This window comes from Neolamprologus multifasciatus, chromosome 14 (assembly GCF_963576455.1).
Source record: "Neolamprologus multifasciatus chromosome 14, fNeoMul1.2, whole genome shotgun sequence".
NCBI classification, from domain to species: Eukaryota; Metazoa; Chordata; class Actinopteri; order Cichliformes; family Cichlidae; genus Neolamprologus; species Neolamprologus multifasciatus.
Window position 1 is genome coordinate 22,651,288 of NC_140452.1, and position 25,975 is coordinate 22,677,262.

At 39.5% G+C, this 25,975-nt stretch overlaps 1 protein-coding gene across 2 annotated transcripts in view; it reads right to left on the reverse strand.

The window, feature by feature from the left end:
• Positions 1 to 7,444: 7,444 nt before the first annotated feature.
• Positions 7,445 to 25,975, reverse strand: part of fam168a (family with sequence similarity 168 member A) — a 42,576-nt gene continuing 24,045 nt past the window's right edge. The window contains exons 2-8 of one of the 2 annotated variants that reach the window (XM_085184533.1): positions 24,230 to 24,337; positions 23,472 to 23,563; positions 21,304 to 21,381; positions 16,858 to 17,003; positions 15,878 to 16,064; positions 15,215 to 15,341; positions 9,653 to 14,973 (exon numbers count right to left, since the gene is read on the reverse strand). In XM_085184533.1, the coding sequence (XP_085040659.1) occupies positions 15,229 to 15,341; positions 15,878 to 16,064; positions 16,858 to 17,003; positions 21,304 to 21,381; positions 23,472 to 23,563; positions 24,230 to 24,291 (678 nt within the window). In that variant the 5' untranslated portion in view covers positions 24,292 to 24,337 and the 3' untranslated portion in view covers positions 9,653 to 14,973; positions 15,215 to 15,228. Of the gene's footprint in view, positions 14,974 to 15,214; positions 15,342 to 15,877; positions 16,065 to 16,857; positions 17,004 to 21,303; positions 21,382 to 23,471; positions 23,564 to 24,229; positions 24,338 to 25,975 lie in introns of both variants that reach the window. The other variant, XM_085184534.1, reaches the window with a different exon arrangement.

The window sequence follows — 25,975 nt, forward strand, 5'->3', positions numbered from 1 at the left end:
TCACATACAAGGTCTTGAATAATCATCAGGTCCCATCTCATCTTAATGACCTCATGGTATCATGTCACACCAGTAGAGCACTTAGCTCTCAGACTGAGGGCTGACTTGTTGTTCCTAGAGTATTTAAAAGTCGAATGGGAGGCAGAGCTTTCAGCTTTCAGGCTGCTCTTCTTTGGAATCAGCTCCCAGTTTAGATTCAGGAGACAGAAACCATCTCTACTTTTAAGATTAGGCTTAAAACTTTATTTTTTGAGTAAGCTTATAGTTAGGTTAGGATCAGGTGACCATCCTTCTCTAGTTATGCTTCAATAGGTCTAAGCTGCTGAGTGTTTCTTCTTCGCTCATCTTTTTTTTTCTCACTCACTACGTGTTTATACACCTCTCTGCATTTCATCATCATTATTATTCATCTCTGGCTCTGTTCCACAGTGCGTCTTTTGTCTTGTTTTTCACACCTCACTCCCATCCGGTCATGGCATATGGCCGCCTCTTCCTTAGCCAGGTTCTGCAGCATGGTTCTTCCTGTTAAACGGCGTGTTTTTCTTCCCACTGTCACCAATTGCTTGCTTATAGGTGGTCATCTGATCATTGGGGTTTTCTCTGTTTTCTCTGTATTATTTTAGGGACTTTAATTTATAATACAAAGCACCTTGAGGCAACTGCTGTTGTGATTTGGTGCCATATAAATTAAATGTAATTGAATTCAAATTGCTATCCAATGGTCAAATTCAACTGAATTAAAAAGCTTGCAAGAAGTAATAGTTGACAAAAATAACCAGAGTAAATACAGTTTTTAATTGTCAATGATGTTGTTTATTAAGGGAGAAAACTATAAGAACACACGTAAATAGAACTTGTCTGATGAAATTAAGGAGGCTTTGGGACTCAAGTGAGCAACACTGAGAGCCATTATCCACAAATTAAGAAAACCTGGGACAGTGGTGGACATGACAAGGAGTGGCCAGCTTACCAAAATGACTCATCCAGGACGCTGCAAAAGAACCCAGAACCACATCCAAAGAACTGTAGGCCTCACTTTCCCCATTTAAGGTCAGAGTTGATGATTTAACAACAAGAAAGAGGCAAAAAAAAATGGCATCCATGGGAGAGTTCAAGTAAAAAAAATTACTGCTGACCACGATTTTGCATGACAATAAATAAGCTGTTCATGCTTGAAAGTCTGCCAGCGTGGCTGAAAGGAAATGGGTCAAAACTCCTCCACAATGAAAGTGTCACTGCCAGTTATTCGCACTTAATTGCAGTTCTGGTTTTGCCACCCTTGGCAGGAATGACAAGGGTGGCAAAACCAGTTATTAGGTTTCATTTTGCATTTACCCAGGCTAACTTAGTATAATACTATAATTAGCTGGATGAGCTGAAACATGTGAATGTGACAAATCTGGGGGGGGGGGTAAATCACAAAAGGGGCAAAAGCTTGTTCACAGCAGTGAATGTTTACTGCAGGTAACGATGTTTAAGCAACAGTTAATTCCCAGGAGGAAAATTCTAACATTATAAGGGCTTCAACCAGAGAACTTGCCATAGTCCAGCACCTTTGAGTGTGTTTGCAGCTCACTGAGTTCAATGGCAGGTGTTTGGTCTGTACTAAAAAGAGCGACAGGACATGACTGGAGGTGTCACTTCTTATCATTTTTGTTTGAACTTCTATGAGGTTTATTGGTTAATTTTATTGTGCCATTGTAAACATTGCTGTGTCCTGCTCAGCACCAGGTTGTCATCATAAAAGATAAGATGCCTCCCACTGAGTGTGTCGAAGTTTGGATATAAATTTGGCAAAGCTCCAAAGTGACCAGTGGCTCTCACTTCTTTTTGTCCCTAGTTCCACATATTGAGATAGTGAACCTGGTTTTCATTGGCTGATTACAAGTCAACTTATGTGTGTTTCATGTGAAAAGTATTGTTTTAAAAAATATGCCCATGTGTAGCTTTATCATAACCCAAAGATGACACAGGAAGAGATAAGAAGAAGTGCATGAAGGCTAAAGTTATTCTTGTAACAATATGTTCCACCACAGGATGAAGCAGAAGATAAGACGAAGAAGATGATAAACTTTCAGTGCAACTATGTAATCAATGACTGTATAATTGATAACAAATATATAAATAGGTAACTAAGTACAAGAAAGAGACTTAAAATAAGGAACAGAAAAACAAAGCAGAAAACACTAAATTATCATGCATCTATTTACCAGTCTTTGTGCAAATTGTTGTTTTAGGCACTTGAACCAGGTTATTCAAATGTCTGTTTTGTCAAGCTGGACTCTGTTATCACCCAAAAAGTCACATTATGTACTTTTGTCTCAGGTGTTGTGGCTGGTGAGTCACGCCCACATGGATTCCTTCTTCATGGCGTTTATATCTATTCTCTCGGTTAAAATTAATTTTGGCTGTAATCCAATATTGTGGAAAAATATGTCACTGTACTGATAAGGGAAGAACGACGTGCTCGTTCTTGTGTTCTCGAATCACTCCCCTCTGTATTTGTGAAGCCAGATTTCCCTCTGTTCATTTACAACTCTGGAGAGGCTGAAAGACGAGAAGACTCTTTTGTCAGGGTGTATGCAAGCCATGCAAATTATAAACCACAGTATTGGGGTTGAATGTTTACATGTTGTGGCAGTCACAGGAAACGTACAGTAAGGATGTGTTGATTCATGCTCGATTATCCAGGTAAGAAAATCCCAAAAAGTTGATTCTCTTCATGTGTTCTTTTCATGTTTTGTCACTTATCCAAGTGACCTTTTCAGTCTCAGTTGACTGCAGGTTTACCCAAACCAATAAACAGTACATGTGGATAACGACCAAAGGTAGCACCACTGACTAACAATGGGTCGCGAGGTCCATTATTTTTTTGTCTTATATTAAGATAAAAAGGCATGAAAAAAAGAAAAAAACATTATATTCAAAATTGACTGCCATCAGCCTGCCACAAAATTAGACATGAATTAAAAATACAGTCATGTTATCACAGAACTTTATGCTGTCCTGTGAAAAACTAAGTACACCATTACCACTTCCAAAGGAATTAAGAGGGTAAGTAACAGCCAAGTGTTGCTAATGAAGTGCACTTGAATAATTCATCACCAGCAAGTGTAAAAAATTCCATGAAAGCAGAAGTTTGTATTTTGCGTTAAAACCGTGCCATGATCTTCCCAGCAGATTTGCCTCAAGGTCAGAGAAGCAATGCTCAGACTGCAGAAAATCTTTAGAACCTGCAGAAAATCCAATATCTTCAGAATCTCCAGGCCTCAGTTAGCATGTTAAATGTTAAAGTTTATGACAATAGAATCAAAAACAGGCTGAACAAGTATGACTTTTTTGGATGAGCAGGCAGGAGAAAGGCTCTTCACACTACAAGCAATGTGGTAGCATTCCTTAAGTTTGGAAAAAGTACAGATGTTTGGCCATAATGCACAGCGCTGCATTTGGAGACAACAAACACAGCGTATCAGCACAAACACCTCATACCAACTGTCAAGCATGTTGTTGGAGGGGTGAAGATTTGGGTTTGTTTTGCAACCACAGCACCTTGAGTTAACCATGAATTCCTCTGTATACCAAAGCATTCTTGATTCAAATGTATGCATCTGTCTGATAGATATAGCTGGGCCACATTTGAGACGTGCAACAGGACAATAATCCTCAGGATTAAATCTGAAACAAGGTGTTGCAGTCCACTCAAAGTCCAGACCTCAACCCGTGTTAAATGTCTGTGGAAAGACCCGAGGGAGCTGTGCATAAACAATTCCCTGCAAATCTTAATGAAATGAGAAGAGTGAGCCAAAATCCCTTCACATCAATGTGAGAGACTGAGGCTCATAAGCAAATAAACCAGTCTTAAGTTATTGCTGCTTAAAGTAGTTCTATAAGCTACTGAATCACAAGCTGTTTTTCAGGGTACTACATGGAGACCTGTGGAAATGTTCTTTTTCACATTTCTGTAGGACTGTTGCAAACATAAGAGATGTAACATCAATAAAAGCCAAAGCTGAAATGAAGGATTGAGTCTCCCTGCCACTGATTAAATGAATACATTAAATACTAACAAGTCATTTAGACGATTCGATTTTTAAATGGTCAGCAAAAGCATGTCGCCGCTGACTCGCATCCAGCGGACGTCTTTCCGAATGAGCTCATTTGTCATGTTGAAATCCAGACGTGTGGAGACAGAGAAGAAGAGCTCATTTCCCTTTAAAAAGAAGTTGCTCAAAACTTTGACGACACATTTCGTAATAATTTAAAGAGGCAGTAGGTTTAAGCTTGGAGGTGGGACAGCATGGCTGTGACATGACAGCCAGAAATACTGCACAGCATTTCATAGATTCAAGGCATGCACCACTGTGCTATACTGTTGTGAATGTGAAGATGATCCATAAAAATTGCAGGTAATTATGGGTTTACAAGTTTTTTAATGATTTTTACATTTGGTGCGACCTTGACTTTGACCCAACTTTCACCAAAATGAAAAGCTGTTATCTAACATCACATAAAATTTGGAAATGATTGCATCTCCCTTTGAGGGGAGAATTATGTGTAAAAAATATCTCTGGTGGATGACTCATATAACAAGCATTTTACACCTTTGTTTCTCCCATGAGATATTTTCACTGGAACCTTTCTGTTCACAGTATCGCATCGTTTTCCTTCACATGATAGGTTTAATTGCATTCCCACTCAGTTATCTTCTTTCACAAAGAAAAATTAGTCTAGTTACAGCTTGAAGCTGTAAGAGAGAAACAGAAAGCTTTTTAAACCTCTGTCTGGTTTTACTAGGTTGTAACTTCTGTTTCAAATCCAAGGAGCAACAAAAATAATTGGGAGATATGTGCAGTTTGGTGCATACTTCAAGAACTCGTCTAAAATCAGCTCAAACAGTGTGTATTAACTTTGATTAATTATTTGAAGCATATAATCACAATAATAACTTTTCACTTTTCAAACCACAGTTATAAAGTGCTTCACAGTTCAAATAAAAGTCACATACTAACGATAAGTGCACATGTTAAAAACACACAGACACACAGTCAGCCATAAAGACAGGCATTTATTCCAACATACCGGTGCATGGTCTCAAAAATCAAGGGGAACGGATTAAGGAGACGATAAGCTATAAAAATGAGTTTTCACCAGTTGCTTAAAACAAATAACGGAGTCAGCTGACCTGATGGACAGAGGAAGGCTGCACAGTTTGGGCGCTACAACCTCAAAAGCACGATCATCTCTGGTTTTAAATTTAGAGTGAGGGACAGTTAGAAGGCCCTGGTTAGACGATCAGAGAGGCCAACTGCATCGACAAAGTGTTAGAAGCTCTGCAATATGTAGAGCTTTAAATGTTAATAACACAGCTTTAAAGTGGATTCTGAATTCCACTGGAAACCAGTGAACGGATGCAAGGATTGGTGGAACATGTGACGGCTGCTAGTTTTCGTTAGCAGCCTTGCTGCTGCTTTCTGAAATAATTGGCGATGAGCTATCGAGGACTGAAAGATCCACGTTTTAAATGTTTTAAAGTATGTAGCCTACTGATTTAAAACAAATCAGTGGGCTACATACTAAACTTGGAGGGTAGAAACAAAATGCCAGTCTTGTTGAACTTGTATCGATTAAACATCAATACAAGCATTTATATTAATTCTGCTGATATTTGGTAAGTAGTTCTCATTAAATAAGAAATCAAAGTATATTAGAAGAACACCTCATCCTCAAAATTAAAGTTACAGATTTCTTCTCTATTTTTCATCCCACGAAAACCGCACCACCTCACTCATATAGTGGATTTTACGTTTAAAGCGATTTGAGCACAACGAGGCGAGTGCCATCAGGTGTCATTACACTGAAGATAAAGCTAACAGTCTCCAACACTGGCCTCCAAGCCAGCAGATACTTTATTTGATTTAGCTGTGAGCTGTCCCTTTGAACTGGAAGCAGATGAAAGAGAAACACGAAAGTTTTGAAGATGTAAACCTGAATTAACTTGGAAGAATTACTTTAATCGGGAACAAAGAGCATCACTAAAATAAATGATCACTTCAGGTGTGAACCTGCACGGTGGGTTTTTTAGAGCCTGCTCGACAGAGAGTGCATGAAATCCTGAGCACGAGGAATCACCTGTACAGTGAATACACTTCAGCTGTAAAGTCAGTATTTTAACATGTCAGAAGAACAACTAAAACCTTACGATTTAGGCTTGTTTAAAGTGCTTATGAGAAACAAACAGTCTTTATATGTTTTTTGCACAACATATTATTCTACACAGTGGAGTATGCAAACCAAATTTATTGATTTCTTAGTGTTTTGCATATTTGTCACATATACATGTTTCGGATTGTCAATCAGATTTTAATATTAGACAAAGATAACCTTTAAAAAATTGTGATAACTGGCAATGGGACTTTCACACAGCTGTGGAGGAACTTTGGTCGAGAGAGCGGAATTCGTGGTTCCATCAATTACAGCAAGTCATCCAGGTCTGAAGCATCAAAGCAGCCCTAGAGCATCACACTACCGCCACCAAAGTTCAAGTTTCTAGTCTCTTTCTTATTGTTGAGTTAAGAACTCACCTTAACTGTCAGAGTAACAACTAATGAGTAAGGTCTGCAGTTCTTTAGATGTATTTTAGATATCTCCTTGATGGGTGGAGTCAAAGTTCACCACTGTTCCAGGTTTTCTCCATGTGTTGATAAAGCCTCTCACTTTGGTTTGCTGGACTCCCAAAGTCATAGAAGTGGCTTTGTACACATTTCTGGACTAACAGACAACACTGACTTCATTTCTTAAGACTGTAGGACAATGTTCTGCCTTTTAAGATTTTTTTTTTAGCACACCTCACTTTGTCAGGCAGGTTCTGTTTCAATGATTTCTTGATTTAACAGGTCTGGCAATAATCAGACATGGATATGGCAAGTGAAATTAAACTCAGCTTCTCATAAAGTGTGGTTAATTTAAGTTAATTCACAATTTATGACAGGGGGAATCTTGGAAACTTAGAATCCAAGTATGTTCTGACATCTTTCTTCCCTTAATAAATAGTGATAAATAAAGAAACTCATAAATGCATGCGTGTGACCAGTATGCAAGTGTTTCTCTCCAGGAAGAGGAGAGACAGAATCAACATTCCTAATAAGGCATCAGTTATTTGGATTTGCAATGGTCACCGTGATCATTACCATTAAAGCCCAAATATATTTTGACACATCTTTTTTTCCCTTGTGCACAAGTACACATGTGCACTTATTACTCAAGGCCTTGTGTGTGTGTTTGGTGGGGCATTGTGCATAAAAGAGGTGTCGGTGTTTGCTCAGTGCACGCCTGACTGGTGGTTGTATTGCTCAAGCCAGTCAGATCTCTGTGGGCTTACAGAGAAGTGAAAGAGTTGAGCATTCTTTCACTATCTTTTTTTTTTTTTTGCTACACGGGAAATAACGCATCCTCATTCTCTCATTCTTCCACTTTTTTGAAGGTACTTTTGTGGGAGGGAAAAAAAAGCATCAAGACGAAACGAAAAGGAGAAATTAACGTCAAAAACAGAAGGTACAATGCGCTATTTGCTATTATGGCTACAATTGTGTGTATTTCCATTTTTAACTTGAGGAGTTACACAATAGAAATGGGAAGTATAGTAAGACAAAGATTAGTTTTGTTCACATGCAGACATCTACAGCTACAAAAAGTCACACCCAGAGCTTAGTACAACAAAGCGAGCTAGATCATCACCCATTACTCCAATTTAGGAGAAAATTTCCAGAAACATAAGCAGGTGGTTTTTTTCCCCTTCTTTTTATCTGCTTGGACATGCAGAGAAATACAGTCATAAAGAAAACACCCCCTCTTTTAATTGTAAGGTGTGATGCAACAGGACGTACGAGAAAAAAATGATCTGGTCACGTGTTGTTCAACCTCAGATGAACAACACATGACCTGTAACGCATTTATTTAACGTTTTAGGTTAAAATGCAGCAGTGTGTGAAAAACTGAGTGCATCCCATAATACAACAGCTTGTAGAACCACCTCTAGCAATAACTAAGCCAATCAGTCTCTAAGATTATCATGGGGGATATAATAATGTTGCTTCAGTTCATTGAGGTTTTGCAGGCATTTGTTGATGCGTCATTGTTCTGCTCCATCTCCTAACTTAAGCCAAGCTTTAGCTGGCTTCAGTTGCCTCATATTTGACTCTAGAATACTTTGGTTTACAGAGAAGTTCATGGATGAAATAATGAAGGTGCCCAGCAAGCCCAAATCATCACCTCTCCACCACTGTGCTTGACAGCTGGGATGAGAAATTCGTGCATTAAGACCAAACATCTGCACTTCACTTCTCCAATTCATAAATCATACTCATTCTAAATGAAGAAGCTCTTGCTCACTGCCTGCAATCTGCATACACAAGATAAACATTTTTTTCACATGCAATTTGTTTTTGTTCCTTTTTTTTTTTTTTTTTTTTTCTTTTTTTTTAAATTGAGCATTTTGTGGTTTATGGGGTTTTGGAAAACTGGAAGTAGTGAATTTGCTGGGACTGGAAAAACTTGCAACTGTCTTGAATGTTTTGCACTTGTGAATGATGGACTTAACATTGTTGGGAAATGAAGTTAAAACTCTTCCCAGACTAACGCACAGCAACAATTGCTTCCACTGCTGCCATCTTTCCTGCTTGGCACTGTGTTGTGACACACCTAAATGCTTCAGGCCAGCAAACTGCCAAAACTTCTGCGTTTATAGTTGTGCTCATATTTGATGAGTGGACTTGATTAGTAGCATGTGGCAGTTAATTACCCTCCTAATTACTATAGAATCAGTAAGGGCGTACGTAGTTTTATGGCTTTCATCTGAGGTTGTACTTGCGTAATGTTGAGACCTGCTAAAATCATGATGAATAAAACACTAGAATTAGGTGAGGGTTTATGACTTGATTTCTCTCTTTGTGCATATTTTGATGAATCTCAAAAAGCAGTGTTTTATAAAATATACCCAACAATAAAAAAATTAATATCATCACAACACAACCAGGAAAAAAGGCCACACACACAATAAGTCTTCCTTTTATAGGAAAATTTTAATAGTTATTCAATGTTCTACATTTTACAGTAAATATACAATTACAAACTTGGCTTAGTTATAGTACTAAGATCACTAACTGATCTTTAAAAAAAAAAAAAAAAAATCCTCAACAACAAAAAAAATAAACAATAAAAAAAGAGGAAATTAAAAAAAAGAAAAAAAAGAAAACAGATTTACACTTCATATCACAAGCCTGACGCAGGTCCTTCACTCTGGACCAAATAGCTAACATACAATTCACTTCTCTCAACGCTGAACAGACGTTGGGCTTCAGTTTCAAACACAACCTTACGGTAACAGATATACCATAGCATGTGCAAACTGGGTACCAAACTAAAACTTCCAAAGATGGGGTTGTTCATCGTACTTGATCCAGAGGGATGCAAGCAGTTTTTTTTTCTTCTTCTTTTGTTTTTTTGTTGTTTTTTTTGGAAGACAAGGAATTTCCACTTTTTGCATCACATTTAGTGTCAAATCAAACTAAGAGATATCTCTGACAAGTTGAAATTAAAAAGCTGCGGCAGAACATTGAAGACATTTAAGAGCCTACTATTCACTTTGATAGTAGTGTTTTAGTTTATACTTGTGAAAAACTAAGACTTTGCAACTGCAAGGCAAAAACAAAAAACAACAAAAGAAGAGAAGGGGGGGAATGGAAGAGAGGATATGGAAGAGAGGATAGGTGTTATGAAATGCTTCTAGTCACATTTTCACTGTCAAGATAAAAAAAAGAAAGAAAAGAAAAGCAAAAGAGGTTTGGAAATCTACAGGTTGACAGATGAAGCGGTGAAGCAGAGTCACGATTAAGACAAGTTTGCACACCGCCACCCCCTCGTCCCCAAACGCTGCAAAGTGTGCAACTGCCCATTTTCACTTAAGTGCAAATCGAAATAAATGAAACAAGGAATGGAGTGAAATGAGGAAGCAGTTTCATCACTCTGGAAAAAAACTAAACAAAACTGAAACTGTTCCCAGTCTCTTCACTGGGTCTCCACATTAAAACAAAATGATTTGGTTTTGAGTTTTGGTCCACAATCAAAACCAAAAAGTCAAAAATACAGGTCTGTATTTTTAGTTCTGGTTGTCCAGACATCTAAAACTATCTCCCAATAAACCTACAGCAATTTGAGAAAGTGTTCAAAGATGACATTTAATTGTGAGTTTTACATGTAAATGATTAAAAAGGCTCAAAGCCATCAGCCACAGATGCCACATTAGACTTTGTCACCAGCGACATCTAGTGTTTAAAAAGGCGTCGATGTAACAACCATCGCTTCTGCAGTTCAGACGGGGAGGTGAGGGATGCAAACTTTAGGCAGGTTGGCACAGAAAGGTTAAAAAAAAAACAAAAAAAACAAGTGCTAAGAGTGAAGACGGGCAGAAACTATATATGATCCGACATCATTTTGCATCCCTGAATGTGATGAAACCAGATGTGTAATGGAATGCAGAGTGGGCACAAAGTGAAAACGGGGGTAAACCCAGAGAGGAGGAGCAAAAGTTAAAGAGTCAGGCAGACAATATGCATCAACAGCGTGAGAAACAGGACAGCAATACGGGAAAAACCCCAAAACTAAACAGATTCACATGAAGCCAGACGCAACGAGGACTCAGAATTCACCACTTAGGAGAACAAAGTAATATTTATCGAACAACAACTGGTGAAATATGGCACAGAACAAAGGGCACAGAGGCTGAGGGTTTTCAAGACATCATTCAATACAATTCTTTGAACCCACAAAACAGAAACGGACAGAAAAAAAGAAAAACTGATTCTAAAGGCATCCATTTCAGTTCTGTCACGATCCTCTTTTTTAACTTTTTTTTGTAACATATTGTAACGTCTGTAATTTCAATGGGAATCTGGTGATAAGAAATCCCACAGTTTTATGTAAAGACCTTCTGTGAACTCCACTCCCTCCTATAGAAACGGATATGAAGCGGACAGATGCAGAAGAGGTAAAACAAAAACAAAAAATAATATATATATATATATTAAAAGCACAAACAGTAGCTGCCACACTGATGCAACCATGCTTAGCTAGAAATACATTACTGTACCACTTGCTGTATAAATATACTGCATGTTTTTTTAAACTTAGAAATCCAATGCTATAGTGAAATACACCTGAATATTATGCATACCCATTATGCTCAATTGACCATAGGGAAAGAAGAAGAAGAAAGGAAACAAGATTTAACTGAGAAATACTGACAAAAAGTAGTGGTTGGTTAAATAAATCCTAATGGAGTAACATCACTGCTGTCGCAAGAAAATGTAGTTTGTGAACTTGTGAAGTTTCACCAGCTTTAAATTAAAATGTACAAGATCCTTAAGCGGCGTCATTTCCTCACTCTCATGCTAATAACACCCACTTGATATCGGCTAAAATACAAGAGTCGCTTTAAAAACGGGGCCCAAACGTAGGCGCTTTTCTTCCGACAGCGGAATTATGCGATATTTTCTTGAGAATTAACATACTAGTGTACAAACATCTGGACTAAGAATACCTCAAACACTCGACCTTATTGTTTTATTTTTAATTAGGATATAAATTGCTTCTTCCTCCGTCTTGCACTACAAAGTCTAGGTACCTGTTACTTAGCATTAAATTATAGTAGTATAGTCAAGTTTCTTTTTTTTTGTCTTATGTTGTGCAATATTTCCTCACAATGTTATTCAATACTCCAAAAAAATTTGATATGTCTACTTTTCTTAGCAGTAACTGTAATAATTATTGAAAGGCGGCTGCATACGGAGCCTTGAATCCATATTTAGAGATTACAACAATATGCATTTGTTTATTTAAACCCCCCCCCCCCCAAAAAGAAAATCAATTCAAAATGCTGATAAAATAATTACTGTACGTTAAAGTTGGAGGCATTCCCCTCTTATTTTATTGCAATATCAAACCACTTCATCCACATACCCGTGCGCTAAATGCTTTTTTAAAAAGACCAATCTACCCTCACAGGAATGTGAAGTTCTCCTTTGAGCTTTTTTCTTCTTGTAAATCCTGAAAAAAATGCCACAGGCCTCACCTAAAAGTAAATCCCACCACGATCACGACTACCCCACACTGACGAGGACCAATACACAAAGACTTAAAGTGCCGCTATTACGTATCTGTGTTTAGATTTGCTTACATAGCCCAATGTTCTCACCGAATGGAGTCATTCTCTCCCTGAAAACACTGCCATGGAAATGCTTTGGCTGTAGCCCAGGCTCTTCTTGTGTTACATATCTATGTCACTATGTAACAGCCATAATCTTGGCCTAGAAACCAAGAAGTGAAAAACAAAACAAAACACCCCACCTACTCGCCTATTATGACCTTTTTGTTGAGTTCTTGTACAAAATGATCAGTTTCTGCTGAATTACATTTGTCTCCACAACAATAATGAACCCTACATGTTTCATTTTAGCATGGTGCACAGGTATAAATATTTACTCGATCTGTATTGTATTTGACTGTAGACAAATTACCAATAAATTTGTTCTTTCTAACATAAAAACACAAGAAGAAATGGATGAAATAATTCCAAAAAAAACCCATCAAACAAGACTGTCATATTTTCAATTTCCTGACATTAAAGTTCAGAGAAGAGAAAATCTGGCTGAAGCCAAAAGTTTCTGTTAGTATTTGATGGCTCTTAGAGGAGCATCTAGTTATGAATGTGACCAAGTTTGATTGTCAAACTCCTTTAAATCTGCATTCTATCTAAAGACCAGCAGATGGCGATAGCTGTGGCTGCAACAACACCTGCGGTCCTATAGAAGTTCATGGGCTCATCAACTCACTTTGAGTCACACTGAACAAAAAAGTCTGTTCTGTAAATCTTGGTGAGTTTATTTATTTATTTCTTTTTTTAAAATGATGATTATTTGGTTGCCCATGGGCTAATGACTTGCCAATCAAAAACCAATAAGATATAGTTTCCCAGTCAGACCCACGACTCCTTGTAACATCCAGTCTTTTGCAAAATGGGGCTTAAACAAACATAAGACGTCACAGTATCCATCCATCTTTTATACAGTCTGGGTACAGTGCGGATTTCAAGAGCCAGGAGCCAAAACCGAGTGTTTCAGAGAGAGAACGACAAAGATGCTGAAGCACTGTGGGAACTAATGTGTGACTAAAAACATGTTGCCGTTGTTGTTTTTAATTTGTTTAACTTTAAAATCAATGAAGTGGAAAAAATAATTGTGAATACAAGCGTAACTGGGCACTTTAAGCTACATGACAAGGTACGGTATCATTCTGACATAAATCCTAAAAAGCCGTGCTGCAACATGGACCTTATGCTGAGCACATTATTAACAGACTGCGTCCAATCAGAAGGCTGTGATGTGCATAACATTTAGACGGATGGACTAGATTGAATTCTATTCATCTATCCAATGATATTTATCTGACACGTCCATTATTTAATAAAAAAAATTCAATAGTCTGGGCTCTCATCTGCAGGCCGTTTGGTTATTAGTCCTCGTCTGGAAAATGGAAGGAGGAGGACGAGATGATATATTCACAGTGAGAAAAATCAATGTGCATCACATACAGCACAAAAGAGCCGTCTGTTTGTGCACCTCCTTGCAGGCGAGATGTAACAAACTTAACTCTCTTGTACCTTAAGATGACAGCTGTGAATATGTCATCTTGTCTACTGTTCTCATTCCTTCCGGCTCTCCTCCGACATCACCACCGATCCCTTTAAACTCCATCACTGCTGGCTGTGTCTCCCATGCACACCCCAGAAATCCATGTGTGTGTGTGTGTGTGAGTGAGTGAGTGTGCGTGTCCACCAGCTAAAACATAACTGGAGGTACTGTACAATAAGCGCCACTAAGTGACGGCGTTTCCCAAAACACAACAGGAGCCCCTGTGTGTGTGTGTGTGTGTGTGTGTCAGAAAGTGTGCACGACCATCCAAGCTGTTGTCACTGTTAGTATAGCTGTATTTTTTTAAGGTTTTAAATGTACTTACCTACTCTAACCACAGAAAAAAAGCTGACATGACCCAAACCACCCAGGAACGTCCTCTATAGCTAGGATAAAATTTTGATAGTGTCACAACATACCAGCCTGCATAGTATGTAGCATGATGTTTGCACTAGGTACAATGCTAAAGCGGACAAAAAATGTGACGCGTAGCATTACACATGATGGCTGGTCAGTGCTCATAGCACTCCTATGGAGGGGTAACATCCGGGATGACAAACTACTGCTGGACACAGCTACACTGGAAGACGACCGAGATCAAACTGAAAAAGGATGAGGAAGAATTTGGGGGGAGAGACTGCAAAGTAAGGTAACTCATCTGAGTGTAGCAAAAAGAAGGAACATTAAAAATCAACAATCTGTAAAACTAAAATCCTAGTTGTGTTGAAACCCTGTGCTGATATCTAGTCATTAAAAAATTTGGCAGCATAAGTCAATAAGTCTTTGTGACCGATGGAGATGAAGAAGAATAAGTGCCCAATATTCTCCAGCCAGCTGAGTTGCAGCAGGCAGAAACACACACACACACGCACACACACACACACACACACCAGCACAACACAGTAACAGGAGCGCTCGACACCCGTGATTGGTCAAGAGTCCTTCTGGAGTTCCAATGACAGACACAGCAAAGGAAAATGAGGAAATGAAATAAAATAAGAATACAAAATAAGATAATGATTGGTTGGCAGATGAAAAGGAAAAAAGAAAAAGAAAACAAAGAAAAAGCAGCTTTTGTAAAAATGTTAGAGAATGTCGCATAATAACAATGATAGTAAAGTGGCTGTTGCACTTTAGTTTTGTTCTTGCAGACAGATGCAGAGTTCCCGTGATTACTGATGGGAGCTCGCGGTAAGATTCGAGCAGTTGCATACGATGGTGGACTCCAGATCTGGTAGGAAAGAAAAGCAGAGCCACACATAGGTGATTGAGTTAAGACTGCCTCAGACCTCTGAGGGAAGAAGGGGGAAAAAAATGGCGAGGCAGCGCAGTTTGTTAAAGTCGAGAGAGACAGGGACGAGATGAGGAAAGGAAAAGGTGGAGAGGAGGGGAAGAAAAGGAGGAACCACCAGATGGAGCACAGAAACATCTTAAAGAGGAGGATCTGAAACAGCAGGAGGGGAGATACTTACATGATGGATGGGCTCTACCAGTGAGGCGGTACGTAGCTGTACCCAGGTGTCCCTTGGGGCCTGTAGGTTGGCACAGTAACTGGGTGTGCTCCAATTGGGGGGTGTTGTGGCGTTGTCAGCAGAGTCCCTACACAAAGAAAACACCAACAAGGATGCAAAATCAATTTGTACCTGAGCTGCATCTACCCATCATGCACTTCTTTTTGGTTTTTTGCAGCAAAAAGGCAATAAAATAAAGAATAAAATGTTTTTTTAAGTCCAGGGACTTGAGGTAGGACTAAAAAGGTAACAAAGGGTCTTTGCTATAAACATTTAAAATACACCAACACGCATTGGCCTGCACCATCTTCACAGATACTATCAGGGCTATTACACTTTCACCCATCACAGGTGGGCAACAAAATCACACATTTTCATTTTTCTTTACCTTCTCAGGGCAAAGATGAAGAAAACGATCCTTTAATTAATGCTATAGCTTTTTTAAAGCAAACAAATTCAAAAGTTTTCATCAGTGCAGTAATAATAATATCAATAACAGAGCCCCAAAGGGATTTGTGTCTCCTCCAGTACAGCCATCACAAATTATGGTCGAGAGTGAAGAACAGTCGTTATGTTGGTACCATATTAGGCCCACATGGAAAGAGTTCACAGTTGCTTTCATACCTGCGCTCATGGCCATGGTTGTCCCAGCTACCATCCCCATGGCAGCCATGCCGTTGTTGCGAGGAGCAGGTACAGGAACAGGGGCCGGGTAGAGGGCTGTGGAGGGGATGCTGTTAGGCTGCACCACGGTGGTGTGATGGATCACATGTGGCTGAGCGGCAAACACTGGCTGGGTGTAGTACGCTCCCTGTCAGGACAAAACATCGGAAAACCTTCAATGATTACAAAACATCTTAGCAGAAGAAACTTCTTCAAGTGATTTTGCATTACAAGAACAAGGAAAACAGACTGAAACACAATACTTTGAAATGGACAGAAATTGAAGCCGTCTCTTCTTTTCACTGCACTTTTCAAAGCACCAAATTACAAAACAACAACATGATTGCCTTATTGTTGTTTTATTGTGTGCGACTGAATCTCAAAACGAAGTTCAATTCAATCTGTTTTCTAATTTAATAATAGCAAATGTTTATTTCCCCGCATTTTTGGATAACCAAGCGTGTTACTACCAGCTAAAGTGTGCCATAACAAAAATCAGCCAACGTCGAATGTCTGTGTTTTCATTCATCCAGGTCACGGTTGTCTAAGGACATTAGAAAATAAAGCGAGGGTTCTTTAGCCCTCGCTGATGGTAGAGAGTGACATGTTCTGTATCCAAACAGTGTCCCTGTAGGCTGGAGAAATGCGCTTTTCACTCAACAGTCCAATTCTGCAGAACAGAAGCTACCTATGAACATGATAAGTCCTCTGAATTTAAACGAGGAGAATCAACAGCCATGTGACAGACCATTTACTGTCACAAATCGCTTCGCCTAATTGTTTTTAATACAGAGTAAAACGACGCAGACTGAGCAGGCAGCACAAATGTATTTACTGGAGTGGCTGCGTTAAACGGTTATGGCAGCCGAGCAGCTGCAGCAACAAACCCCATCAACATTTTTCACAGTTAAAGTAACAAACGCCACTCCAGACATCCTCACCTGTGTGTATAGGTTCTGCTGAGGGTAGGCACTGCGGATGGGGTACATAGCTGTCGGGTACGGGGTAGGGGTGGGAGTATAAGGAGGAGGGGCTCCATTTGACTGAGTGGGGGGCACTTTGTATGGAGTTCCTGCTGGAGTATATCCTATACAACGAAAGAAAAGAGAAATACAACATAAATTCACCAGCTCACCAAGAAGAGGTCTTCTTAAATCTAGGAGAGTTTCTTATTTACACATCAATAACACATTAGAATAATGAGAATTCTCCACACTGTTTTTAGTCAGTTGAGCTCTCACACTGGGTTTTTATGAGTAACTCTATACCTTAAACATTTCATTGTTGTGTGTGTTTCTATGTTTAGGGGGAGCAGCAGCAACCAAAGCGAGTACAGACTCACCCTTTTAGCACTAGTCCTCACATCTCATTATTTGCATTTCCTATAAAATCCACCAGATGGGGACGACTGCCATCTTTTGAAGGGATTTGAATATCAAAACAATAAAGCTGACAGTTTATGTATATTTATCCAGTTTAAGCATGAGCTTTGAAGATAGGGGCTTTGCACTGTGTATTGAAAAAGCCATCTACTGACTGTATGTGAGGTATTTTCAGGTTTTTTCACAGATTATATTCTGCAGTATACGCTGAAACCAACAACCACAGCAGAGCTGCAACACCATTTCACATAGTATCCCCCCTGTAGCTGACGCTACGTCACTGGATGAAAAGCGTGACGTTGGGGACAGTAAAGGAATCTGGCTCAGACCGCTGCATTCATGTCCGCTCTGATCTCTGGGGGTGTAGTACCTCTGAGCCGCCACCTGGAGGAGCCTGAAGGTCAAACATGCTACTAGCTAGTTGGTGCTGCTGTGGAGCTTATGAAAGCGCTTTTCTCACACAAGGACAAGGGAACAAAGAGATGCTGGAGCTGCTCTGTGGCTAAAAGTCTGTGTGTGCGTGTGTGTGTGTGTGTGTGTGTGTGTGTGTGTGTGTGTGTGTGTGTGTGTGTGTGTGTGTGTTTGCACACACACACACACACACACACACACACACGCTCTCACATTCATTCTTTGCACTAACATGCATGCAGGGCATTAAAGGACAATGGTGTGTGATAATCACACAAAAGCCCTGCTGATAGAAAACACTTTGTCTCCTCAGCGGTCTTGAGAAATAATGACCAAGACACGTTTTCTAATCAGACGGAGGCTGGCATGTCTGGCCGATTCATTGTTGTCACTGATACAAAATCTAAACATTTTAATTTCCCCATAAATTAACCACTGTGGAGTAAAGGGTAAGATATCTGCAGTCAAGCACACACACACACAACAAAAACAAAAAAAAACCCAAACCAAAACAACCCTGATAATGAGTCTCGGGTTTCGGCTGGAACAAAGCTGACAGAGCTTTGCCAAAGCATACCTGATATTTGGTTAGACTTCCAAAAGACAGAAAACAAACTCAGGGAGGGAACAAGGGGAGGAAGCTTCAAAAGCGGCACAGATGAAAAGTACAACCCCCACCCTCTCTGCTCGAGTACCACACTCAATATTTAAGACAATAGAAAACAATTTCAGCCGCTATCTTCGCTCCCTGCTGAGGAAATTAAATTTAATCCATACGTCCAGTAGCATTTTTTATCCTGAAAGGTATTTTAATCAAAATTTAAAGCAATCAATAGATTCTTGCATGATTATATATCACATCTTTACTGCTGTTATAAAATCACATTATCATTATCTCTGAATTCAGTAACAATGCATGCGTTCAAAGACTCCATTAAATAAAAACATCTTGCTGACACTACAAATCATTTACGTATTTATTTTTCCCTGAGCTCATTATCAGTCCCATTCATTTCACCATTTCTACTCTTTTGGGGTTTTTTTTTAATCTTTTCTGTGCTGTTTGCTTGTTTTTGTTCCCGTTTTATTTAATTGCTCAACGTCAAGCAATCCTGGTTGACTTCCTTCCTCGCCTACCCCCATTCAGATCAAACTGCATTACTGTATAATTACCTTTATTACCACAAATCTGCACAAGATTGAAAAATTGATATCCCGAATGAGCAGAACGATGAATTTAATGCTTTCAAACAATGTAATAATGTTTTTTTCTTACGCTTGGACTACAAGAAAGCCTGCAATCACCAAACCTAAACCATCTATACATACATATCTGGAAAGCACAACTGTAGTCCCATCTGCTGAGGGGACCACACAATGAACCCCAACAGAGCATGCATTTGCTGCTATATGGGCACTAGCAGCTGCTACTGGCTAGCTTCCCACTCCTTCGCCATTAATGCCCCTTTAGGCTGAGATCACCACTTAATTCATATTGCCTTTAAACGACTCGAGTCTGTGTGGAGCTCTAAACAACATTGTAACTGCATGAGTGATGGTAATGCTCCGTCAATTTTTATGAGCACGGTTTGGTTCGTAACTTAATTGTAACCGCACGTGACTCTGATAACCATTAAATATGTAGGAAACTGTATTTGCTTTAGGTTAAACACGCATCATAAACGGACAAACTCATTGCATCTCTACGCAGCGCTGCAGAGCCGCAGTAGAAGTGATGGATCCTCTTTAAATTAAAATGTCATCAGTGTGTAATTTATTCAATACATTAAGTGTTAGACAACCTTAACCTTAACACCCACTAACTTTCATTTCACACCCTCACATTACTCAGCTGCCAGACTGCGCGGTTACCGATTACTCATCAGGAAGACGAAAACATTTCTGAAAATTATTAAGATAAATTGGAGGCGCAGTTTGTTCAGGCTTTTCAAGGCATTTCACAAACACTCGGTTCTGAGTTTTTAATGATCATTTCTGCATCACGGCAGAATTCACAATGAGCAAACTAGAAACAGTAATAGCACTGGACTCAAATTCACCAATGCAGGGATGAAAAGGCACGTATGCTAGGAAAAAAGGGCTTGTGAATTTATGTACCCATTTAACTCCACCTCAGTGTGATGTTCTCTCCTGTAATCTTGCTGTCATTTTAAGTCATGTTAGTGTTTTTCCTTTGTGCTGCTTCACTCTGCGTGTGGGCGTAACCACTCCTAACCAGCTTGGTCTCGTGGTAAAATGAGAGAAAAGACTTTTTAAAATGTTATTTTATTCACACGGACATGAATTGTCACATTTTTTTTCCATTAAAGTCAGCATTCCTCTTAAATTCTTGTATTTCAGTAGAAATTACCCTTGGAGCAGCCTGCAGCTCGTATGCTGTCGTGAGGCTTTCAGCGAGGACGCATCACCCTGACAACCAACAAGTCTTTATAAAAAAAAAAAAAAAAAAAAAGTGGCAGCGGTTGTAGTTTAACCCAAACAAAGTGCTTTTACTGGCTAAACTTAACAGAGCAGTTTTATTAAGGAAGTTAAAGCGCTTCTTGGCTGCTGTTGTGATGAATTGATTTTATATAAATAAAACTGAATTAAAAATAGCATGAGTGGCAAAAAATGTAGTCATCTAGTTCTCTTAAAACAAAACAAAACAAAAAAAATCTTTCACTTTGTTTACATGTAGATATGAGGAAACTGTGGTCAGGAACAAAAACAACTGAAATGTCACAAGCTTTTAATAAACTGTTGTGAGACCGTCGTGTTGACTTAATGCACACACAGTCAGTAAACAGGCCCATCAGTACTTCATCAGGCAACTTAGAATACCATTTTTTTTTACTAAACTACTAAAACTACATATATTTTCTCCATATTTTGTATTTTACTTTACTTTCCCAAGTAAAGTAAAATACTTTACTTTACTTGGGCCACATCACATCCACCATGTGGATGTGATGTGGCCGCCTTGTATTTTGAGCCTGGTCGATGTTACTGTTACTTACTTAGCCAAAGGAAGCATGACAGAAATTATTTGTACAAGCATTTGTTTTCCATTCTGCATTACTTTGCCTTAATATAAATCGTTTCTCACGTTTTAACTATTCTAATCTTGTATTCAATTCAATTCATTTTCATTTATATAGCACCAAATCACAATAACAGTCGCCTTGAGGTGCTTTATATTATGAGGTGAGACCCTAGAATAATACAGAGTAAAAACCAGCAATCAAACTTCTCACTAACTGCTCGCTCATAGGGGGAAGGAAAAAAAAAATTTAACATGAAGAAACCTCTGGCAGAACCAGGCAAATAAATCAACCCAGCAAAGGCAGGCAGAAGAAAACAGTCTAGTAGCTTAATACTTGTAGCTGCATGATAATGATTTGTCTGAATTCATCAGTGTTTGTCTTGCATCTTCAATGGTTCCTTGTAGTGCAATTATCCTTTATTCTTCTTCTTAGAAAAAGAGAAAGAGCCCTCTAATTAACTCTGAAAATTACTCTAAACTGACAATTTCTCCCAAGATATTACCTTGTTAAATATGAGCTCTCTGTGTATGGGGAGGAGAGTAGAGCTTACCTGGTGGATACCCAGGACTGCCTGTTTGGTACAGGTTGGTGTAGGTAGGAGCTGTAGCAGGATACCCCCCTGGATAGCCTGCAAGACGCCACAGGCGAGACAGAAAATATTAGAAACCTTAACATCAAGCAGAGGGGCCGCAGACACGCACAACTGAAGTCCCCCTCCTTTCCCCAACCCGCTCACTTATTCACACAGACACACAGGTAGGGGAGTATTTGGTTTGAAGCAGGATGTGCACAGATGGCGCTCATTAAAAAAATGTCTGCACCAATAACACAGTTGGCTGAATGCGTCTTACATACACCAATTTGGCAGACGGGACACACCTGCCAATATGGTGTGGGAGGAGAGACAAATTCAGAAACATTAGCAATGCCTGCAGACACGTGCGAGGGATGCACGCACGCATGCACCACGCATCCTCCCGTGCGTCATAAATTACGTGTCGAGCGAACAAAAAGTCAATCTGACCTGCGAAAAAGCTTCTCCTTATAAAAAGGTGCAGGTTCGACAGGGCGAGACAAAGACGATGGAAGTAAAAGGGGGGGGGGGGGGGGGGAGGGGAGAAGCAGCACAGAGTGAAGAGAGGGAGTGTAAGCGAGCTAAGTGCTGTTCTCTCCTCACTCTTTGCTATTATTGGCAGACAGTCTCGCAGATCTGTTCTGTAGCCTTGAGCCTCCGCTATATCGAGCTTTGGCTGCTGTAGGTTGAGATACGGTCGGATGTAACAGTTCCAATAAACGCAGTTATAAGACGGTCGAGATGTTAATCACGATCACACAACATCCTGTGTTTATTTTGTTAATGCAAAGAATACCGTTTGATTTAACAACACAGCAGACACACGCATGCATAAAATTAAAGCGCGGCATAATGAGCACTTAAAAATTTACAGATTGGTTCCGGAAAAATCAAAAAATAGTAAGTCATCAATCTTCATTGTTTTTATTTCTGATTTGGAGGATGTGTTTGTGGTCAGGAAAAAAAACAAAAACAAAAACAAACAGAAATCATGAAGATTTAAAAGAAACTTTTTTTTTTTTTTACATTTCTCACCTTTTTTGAAGAAAAAATATTTGCATTTACACTACAATTCAGTGTTATATTAAAGAAACAGCTTCTTGCCAGTTCATCATTAGCACCAATTAAAGAGTCCTGAATCAGATGATACATTAACACAACAGATGTTGCTACACTCCAGTTAAACATGTATGCCACGATCTAACTTTAACACCACAAGTTGGATTTTCCCCTTTAACTGAATGCATTCAATCATGTATTGGTTTTATCACAAAAATAAAAATGGGCACAAGAGGAGTTAAAAGTTCCATCTTAAAAATATATATAGATCAGTAGCTTTCACTTCAGTATTTCAGTGTACTATAACTTTATAACTATTATAACCTTTGAGGCCCAAGATTACCAATGGCTGATATTTTTGTCTCTTTCCTTTTATCTCTTCTTGCAAACTCACTTCATTGGGCACTTTATTAGGTGCACTTTGCTCCCTTTGCATTTGTAGCACAGATTCAACAACGAAACATTCGGGTTTTGACCCATATGGATATGACAGCATCACAAAGTTGCTGCAATTTTGTCAGCTGCACGTCCATGATGCCATCCCGTTCCACCGCATCCCAAAAGATGCTCTACAAGACTGAGATTTGGTGACTGTGGAGGCACTGTTCATGTCTTGTTGATGCCAAATGTCTATTCTCTGTAAACGTGAGAGATGGTTGTGTGGGAAAATCCCAGTAGATCAGCAGCTTCTGAAATACTCAGACTGCACAAACAACCACACCATGTTCAAAGTTACTTAAATCATCCGTTGTGATGCTTTGTTTGAACTTCAACAGGTTATCCTAACAATGACATGTAGTCATTGTAAAAAAAAAAAGCAGCTAAACAAGTTCTATTATAAAGTGGCCAGTAAGTGTATATACAAGAGATCATATAATTAGATTTTTTTTTACTGTACTGCATAATTGATTGCTGGAGTCACTGGTAGGGATGTTAATAGAAACAATGTTTTTTTCCACAAACTTGAATACAATGTTATATTAGCATTTCTGTCCTATCAGAACTCTGTTAGGCATATCTCAGCTTAAACCTCGGTATTCAGTAGTATTGAAGATGACAGACCTGTACGTCTGTGTACATCTTACCTGTGAAGGCCATATTCTTGGGGTTTCCATATGGAGTTCCAGGCTGGACAGGGCTGTAGACTGGATTCATAGCTGAAGATAACCTGTTCTTACTAGGAGAGAGAAAGAAACATAGAAAGTGGAAAACAGAAGAGAGAGAGTTAAGAAAAGACGAGGGGAAAATGGAGGGAAAAGAGACATAAGCCATGTAAACTGGAAAGAAAATTGTTACCATTATCAAGCACACTCACCACACGCATAATCCCAGAGTCAGATTCTTAAAGCGGCATCCAGCTGAAGGATTTTGCTGGCATGCAACAAAATCAAGCACTGCGACTCCCCAACCTCAAAGCAGGCTCAATATAAGTATGGACTTAAAAACACAGACTGCTTGGATTTAAAAGAAAAATGCACAAGTTCTGACACAAAGGCACAAGAATGCTTGGATCAATTGAAAAAGAACGCTTTGGTTTCCGCTTTGGTTCACTGCTGCTACCTGCCTTATTTTCCCACCACTGCACCAACAAGGCGCTACCTTCTGGGTTTTTCAGACGTGGGGCCAGTAATCAATTCAGATTGGGGAAAATGGTCCGGCTGAAGGTGCCAGATAATGACCCATAAGGCATCCTTCTCCACACCGTAGAAGACCTCAAGTGCACGCTCTTCATTTCCACTTACCTGCTTATTGTGAATGCAGGCCACGAAATTTCGTGTGTGTGTGTGTGTGTGTGTGTGTGTGTGCGCGCGCATGTAAGTGTGTGTGCATGCGTGCCCCGTACCTCTTGTGCGTGTCTGGTTGATACATGAAACTGAATTTGTCTGTGGGATGCCCGCTCGCCATTCTTGCTGTATGCAAATGAGGAAGGAGTGGAAGTGGATATGCAAATCTGAAATTAAAACAGCGAGAGGTCATGATTACAATGAACACAAGGGAAAAAAATTAATTAAAAGAAAAACAGCAAAATAATAATAAAGAAAAAAGCAAGCACCAGTGCAACAGCAAATGGTTAGTGATAGCAGCAAGGGAGACAGTGATCAGGACCATGTCTGAGTGAGTGCTTGTGTTAACATTGTGTCTTTAATGTGCTCGATACAGCATGGATTAAAAAAGGATGTGTGATAACTCAGTTTTAAGGTGTGTGCAAGTGAAGCAGTTTCCAGAGGTGCTTGGAGATTATTAATATGGGTGTTAATAGAATAGAATAGCCCTTTATTGTCATTGTACATGTACAAAAAGAAATTGTGGAAATTTTCATAAACTTTACAATGTGTGTCCCCAAAGGAGAGTGAAAAATGAATATGGACTTGCATGTACATGTGTGATGTCCTGTTCAGAACGACAAGTACAAGAAGCAAAGCTCAACATCAACACAGCCAATGAAAAAACACAGCACATCCAGTGAAAGGTGCAAGTTTAAAAGCAACACAACGGTACTGGGGGTGGGGGTGGGGGGGTGGTGGGGGTGGGGGGGGGGGGGGGGTGTACCAAGCTGAGTTTTGCACCGAGCCAACAGTAAGCGTGATCCAGAATTATAAGAGAGCTGCACAAACACAGAGTGAAACGGCTGAGCAATAATTGAAGAGAGGGAAGGTGTGCGCGGGCTGTGTGTTATATGAGTTCATGTGTAGCTTGTGTTGATTTTAACCCCCCTTCTCTTTGAAATTTCGGACTTGGCATGTGATGGCAGGAATCAGAGTGGTGCATTGTGGTTTTGAGTGCGGGCCCGTAAAACACTGTGTTGGATGTTACGTGGTGATCCCTCTAAACACGGCACATCCCTCACCCAGTTGCTGTATAAAAAACCTATCAAAATTTATTACGTTTGCGACTTCAGTTTGCACTGATCCATCCTGAGCTTCTGCTTCATGGACAGTTAACAACTGACAAAACACAAACCCTTTACATGATTATTGCGTTGGTGTCATAAGAGCTGGGCATACGCTGTGTAACGTGGTGATGCCAAACGGCACCAAGTGACACTTCAGATTAGCCAAGGAAGCATTTCGGTGCTTTGTAAAATAGCACTGACGTCAAAACACCCAAAACGCAGACAAATAAATGCAAGCACAAAACACGTGGGTGAGGCTGCTTTTCAGTTGTTTTGTGTGCGAATCCCCTTTAAAAATATATGCTCATCCTTCTCCCCCAAAATAACATGAACCTGTGTGTGTCTGTGGGTGTGCAAGACAACAAGAGTGGTGATATGCAAGCCGTGCCTCATTACTGAAACTCATGTCTCATAGCTAAAGAATGTGTCAGGGGAATTGATTAACCTACTGGCACCTTCCTTTTTCTCTTCACTGCACTTCGTTGTTTAATTTATCATTAGCCTTCTCTACCTCAGTTAATCAGTACCTCTGCATGCAAAACAACACTTTGATTGTAGCAGAATTAAAGCTGAATTTTCATTATTGCAACTCCCAAATTAAGAATCACATCTTAAAAATTTTTTTTTTTTATTTTCCCACCCAAAAGCTCTTCTTGGGAGATACGTGCAAACCCGGTAACACTAAAGTACTGTGCA